At 43.9% G+C, this 6,000-nt stretch overlaps 1 protein-coding gene across 2 annotated transcripts in view; it reads right to left on the reverse strand.

Moving 5' to 3' along the window:
• LOC147423858 (uncharacterized) overlaps positions 1-2,965 on the reverse strand; it is a 43,190-nt gene extending 40,225 nt beyond the window's left edge. The window contains exon 1 of one of the 2 annotated variants that reach the window (XM_086501070.1): positions 2,063-2,965. In XM_086501070.1, coding sequence (XP_086357196.1) covers positions 2,063-2,791 — 729 coding nt within the window. In that variant the 5' untranslated portion in view covers positions 2,792-2,965. The remainder of the gene's footprint in view (positions 1-2,062) is intronic. The other variant, XM_086501069.1, reaches the window with a different exon arrangement.
• Positions 2,966-6,000: the final 3,035 nt, after the last annotated feature.

Below are 6,000 nucleotides of genomic sequence, written 5' to 3' on the forward strand. Positions count from 1 at the left end.
GGAAATTAGGGTTTCTGGCAGAAATTAGGGTTTTTGCTGTCCGCCACGTCATCACTTTGTGACATAAACCCTAGAAGTAGGAGAAGAAGAAGCAGCACAAGAAGTTTTACCAACTTGCAAAGTCTTGCCGAGTGGCCTATTTTTAGAGATGAGTTCCCACCAACTTATGGGACCCCGTCTTATGGGGCTCAGGGGACCTAAAGCCATTAAAATAAAGCAGGACGAACACAGACATTCAAGCACGTGGAGCATGATGATGTGGCAGCAATACGGATGCTATGATTTCATGCTGACATGCTGACATGGCAGCTGTACGAACGCCCGCAATTTACGCTGATCACGTGGCAGCTGTAGGAATTTCCGCAAAACACGCTGGCAGCTTTTGGACCAATTGCTTTTAGAGTTTGATGTTTTTCATGTAACTGCTTTTGAGAGGCCAAGTGCCTTTAAATATGTGCCATGGGCTCATTCTCTGGCACGCTTTAGTGTGGAGGTGCAAAGCTTGGAGTATCGGCATTGTACTGAGTTCAAGTAATATAAAGAAATACGAAAGGGGCCCCAACGTTTGGGGCCAGTGCTCTCTTGGGGTGGAACTCCACCACTCCCCATCTCGTGTGTCATGCATCTCTTTCAATTTAGTTGTTATTTAAAGTGCTTAAAGTTGTCCGGTCTGTTCTTTTCCGTTGGCACGTGGTGCCTGTCCCCGTGACACTGACTATCCTTCGAAATATCTAGTCCATGGACTTGTCTAGCTATCGTCATGATCATGCTCAAAGAGCCTTTGAAATATCCACCTACTATCAGCATGAACACTAGATCAATGCCAGAACTCTCATAAACAAAGACGCTCTCCAAGAAGGTGCATGAGGCAAGCACTGCAATTCCCTTGTGTACTGATAAAGTGGAGAGATTGGTCTTCCCTCCCATATACATAACCATCAGGATGAAGTGTCCTCTGCCAGAAAATAAGGGTCTACGTATTGTCTCCTTGGCACCCACTACTCTCGCAGGCTACCAAGGATAATGTAGTAATATGGGGCCCTCGATCTGCTCACTAAAAAGGATGCAAAAATGGCCAAAACTATCCTGTTGAGGAGCCACAGGAAAGGTGCTTAACTAAGATGGGAGTCCCCTTCTCATCAAAGTAAGCCCACTAACCCACACGCTCAGACACAGTAACAGCGCCTCAAAGCACCTCGTCCTAGTGCACAGGTATAGCCTCCTCTACCTCTGCTATCCTCTGGCTCACTCCCCTACCGATATCAAATTGCCTCAGCTATCCTCTGGCACACTCCCCTACCGATATCAAATTGCTCTGCCTGGTAAGAGTCTTGCCCCACACCAAGAAAGCATAGATTGTACTGGTCCAAAATCCCAAATGGCCGATTTAATGAGCTTTCACTCCCCCCACTGTCTCTGCTCAAATCCAAAACGGGAGATTTCCATACAAGGGGTTGTCTCTTTATCTCCTCCCTATAGTTGAATGGCATCCTGATCAAGCTGCTCCTCATGGAAATGTATAATGGAATGCATAAAAGGAGACACATGTGATAGTGACAGAGGAGCGTCAGTAAAAGGGAACCGCATGCCCTAGGTGTTGAAGCTAAGACATAACTCCTCAATGAAGCATCCAACACGAAGCAATGAACCATACCGAAGCAAGGAGAACCTGGTTGACCACCAAGGTACTACCAACCAAAGACAGGTGCTGAGAGGACCAATGATATAGCCTCTCTCTCTCTCTCTCTCTCTCTCTCTCTCTCTCTCTCTCTCTACATCTTTGGTGCCTCTGTACCCCCCACCCCCTCCCTCCTTTCAAAATTATAATATATAAAGACATACTTAGAAGCATCAATCAAACAAAATTCACCAAATGTAAGCACATTCTTGAACAAATGACAAGACTATTAGACAAACTACAAGTCTCATTGTTACATTAAAAAACTGGCCCTTTTATACTATCTTAGCAAAACCTTTGGAGGTTTAAAATCTTTGAAAAACAGTGCTTGAGAAGATTCACATTCTGATTCACATATTCAAAGAATACTCTGAGAAAAATTACCTGAATGCCATTAGGAGAATTGTAGGCAGTGAGAACATCTACAAAAACCCTATTTTCTGGAATGGGCTTTGGCGAGAAGATACGGACATGTATCAGATTTGGAGCATCCTTGAGGAGAGAGAGCTTGTAGGAGTCCTTATCCAGAGGGGAATGTAAAAACACATCGCTGTTCAGCACCGACTGCAAAAGGTACTTTTTGATGGTTGGCCCTGTAAGTTCAAAAGCCCTTGTACCACCAACAAGGCAAATGGCCACACGAGGTGGCTTTGGCGAGGACGAAAATGGTGGTGGAGGGGAAGATGATGCTGAATTTGAAATGGGCAATGTTGATGTGGGTTGCAATGGTGGTGATGGAGCTGACCATGTTGTGGGTGATGTTGATGTTGAAACTGATGGTGAGGTAGATCCAGATGATGATGAATTCGACGAGGCTGCTGGCGGCGGCGGTAATGGTAGTGGTATGGATTTTGATGCTGGCTCTGGAGTCGGGGTGGTGCTTAATTGGGGCGCTGACGATGAATTAGCCCTCAACTTGTGCAAATACGAAGACACCTGATTCTGGAAATTCCTCACTTGTGGCGAGTCCACAACCTGCGGAATAAGGTCGAATTGAAGCAGCAGAAAGAACAACAACAAACCAGATATGAGCAGACAGGGCGAAATTCGCATGCAACGCCGCCAAGGTGGCCAATCCCCGGAGGCAGATGGTAAAATGTCCTTCATGGCCATGCTTCAGCAGTAAGATCCCCTGAACCTCTCCATGGCCAGGCTGGAGCACAATTCACCTACTATGGGCAGAGAAAAAGTGTGCGCATGGGAGGGTGCGCTGAGGAAGGCTGGGACAGTGCTGAAGAAAATGTACGAGAGAGAGAGAGAGAGAGAGAGAGCGTGTGAGTGTCTGTGGGGTGACAGAGACAGAGAGAGAGAGAGAGAGAGAGAGAGAGAGAGAGAGAGAGAGCGAGAGAGTACGTGCACAGAGAGAGAAGTGCGTAAAACCTGTCTGGGGACGTTGGACACCTTTCCTCATGGCGCAATCAAGTTTCCAGAGAGAGAAAGAGAGAAAAAAAAGAGAGAGAATTTAAGGCGGGCTTCACAAACGTCCGCCCATTTTCTATGGGGTGCTGCCATGTAATACATTCGCACCTTATTTTGACGAGTACGGCCGACGGGCTTCGCCCGCCTCTCTCTCTTTCTTCGCTATGTGCTCGGAGGCTGCAAGGAACACTACCGGACGAAGGAAGTTCCGCCACATGTCTGGGGGAGGGCTAGTTTATAAAGAACACGGGATAGACTCGAGGGATCAACGACAGGCATTCAATCGACCGTTGATCTTGGTTGCATGGGGTAAAAATTTTAGGTGCCCATCGTCGCGCTCGCTGCTCGAGCCCACGATCTCCTCCCACAGACTCCCACACCTTATCCAACCCGCCTATCACGCATTCGTGCAGGTGTATCGACTCCGCGCGTATAAGTCCTTCCCCCCCCCCCGCTTTCCGCCGTTAAAGCGCCCCACCGTTGATCCGTCAAGTCCCACCGTGTGTTATTTATAAACTAGGGGGGGAATCCCTCCCCCTTTTATAATAGTATAGATTGACACACAAACTGGAAGGGCGAGAGTTGGTAGCATGGGCGACACAGACACCCCCTCCTCCCCGCCTAACGGATGGGCGTTGTTGAGATGGTAGCTTTTCAGCAAAAGTTCTAGGCAAGAGTTTTGATTGTGGAGGATCCCCTAGCATGCCATTTGCTACAACCCTCCAACCAATAGCTTTTCATTCCCAAATCCACCCTTGTTTGTGAATGTGTCATTGCCCATTCGTTAGGCTAGGAACTTTTTGGGCCGCCCATTGACATCAAGTGTCGAGATGGGCGGTGCTTGTTTGTGAAACCACTCTTAGAATTTCTGTGAGAGGAGAGAGTATCTTTCTAGGCACATTTCTAAAGTCACTACTGGTCCAAATCATGGCTATTTGACACCCTCCCTAGGTAGATAAATTCCTATTTGAACTCAAACTCAAATGTTTGAAATGAACGAAAAGTGAAGTGGAACCTCATATAAGCTCCACTAATATGTGACCCGCGCATTGTTGTGGCTAAGAAGAAGCAATCGTGGCACTCTCCTCCCTCACCTTCCCCTAAAGGTGGCAACATGTACATATATACAGTAGCATGTGACTCGTGTATTGTTGTAATTGAGAAGAAGCAATTGTGGCACTTACCTTCTTCAAAGGTGGCAACATATATATACATGTGTGTGTGTGTGTGCATACATACATACATACACACACACACATATATATATACACACATATGTATATGTCTGTATGTGTGTACACACACGCGCGCGCATGCCTGTGCATTGGCAGTGGCCTAGCCATGACCTTAGAAGACGATTCACACAATCAAATGCACTCTTGTCAAATCTGATAATGTGCTTTCCACAAACCTCGTCTCTTTACCAACTCTCTCTCTCTCTCTCTCTCTCTCTCTCTCTCTCTCTCTCTCTCTCTCCGCGATAAACTTGAACTACATTTAGAGTTGGCATGTGACTGGATTAACTTTGTCGTAAGCAAGCGAGTCACTCTCTATTCATAGACACATACTCAGCCTTCGAGTTTTCCTTAGTCTCTCTCTTGTGTACGCCCACACTCATCACAATAATCAACAACTGTGTGGGGGAGGGGAGGGGGGTAGCACAATTGCTTGTGCACATGGAGGTGTCAATGTTTCAAGAACTTTAAGAAAGAGTATAGGAGTGCCTCTTTAGAGTAATTTTTTAAAATTTTAAAATATAAAATTGCACAATTTGTTAATATAATATCAATATTAGTCTTGCAAAAATTCCCTTTTAAAAAAATTCCAAATATATCTTCAAAAGCCAATTTTTCATTGAGGAGAAAAATCCCCCTCAAATTTATCTTTTTTCTATGATTTACCCTAGTAGAGTAGAAAGTCTTCCGTCAAAAAACAAAGTAAGTTTTTTGACTTTTCATTGTCGACAGGCTTTTCATTCATACAATCTTACCCTTCACTTATATATCTATACTCTTTATAATGCAGCTTAAAATTTTCAAGGAAGGAGAGGCGGGGCCACGTATCACTCCTTGGTTCATTTCAAAAAACACCTTACAAAACATCTAATCTAAAATGCAAAAGTAAAGGGTAAGATTGTAAGAAATGACACCCTTTTCCTTTTCAGAATATAAGAATCGACAAGCCTTTTCAAATGTAAAATGAAGAGACTTTCTATTCCACATAAAATAAATGTTAAAGTTTGATTGCACATAACAAAAAGCGGATAACTTTAGTGGAGGTTTTGTTACTTAATGCGAATTTACTTTTTGAAGATATAACAAAAGAAGAAAACTTTTAGTGATTTTTTTTGTCTAATAGAAATGTAATTTTTGAAGATGTATTTGGTTTTATCTTTTCAAGGGCCTTTTTTCAAGACCAATATTGATATGTTTTAAAAAAAATTTGGAAGTATGTATTTCTTTAAAGAGCTTGAGAAAAAGAAAAAAACTCGCATAACGTCGACTTGTCTCGCTTTGAGGACGTGTATGACATGCAAATGGAGGGATCGTTATCCACATTATTGAGAGAGAGAGAGAGAGAGAGACAGAGAGAGAGAGAGAGAGCACCACATTGCTTGTGTGTATATGTGTGTGTGTGTGAGAGAGAGAGAGATAAAGAGATAGAGAGAGAGAGAGACCATCACATTGCATGTGTGCATATACACGTACATTTATGAGGGGGAGAGAGAGAAAGAACGATTTTATCGTTGAGCTCACGCACCTTTCAAATTTTCAAGATATTATTTTTTGGCATTAGTGTATTTTTAAAAGTATAGCTAAAGTTTTTCACTCGTAGAAAATGGATTAAATAACCGACAAAAACCAACCCTCACATTAACACCCCAAATGGGTATAGAGATTTTC

Source organism: Adiantum capillus-veneris, chromosome 26 (genome assembly GCF_014529385.1).
Source record: "Adiantum capillus-veneris isolate H3 chromosome 26, ASM1452938v2, whole genome shotgun sequence".
In the NCBI taxonomy this organism is placed as follows: domain Eukaryota; kingdom Viridiplantae; phylum Streptophyta; class Polypodiopsida; order Polypodiales; family Pteridaceae; genus Adiantum; species Adiantum capillus-veneris.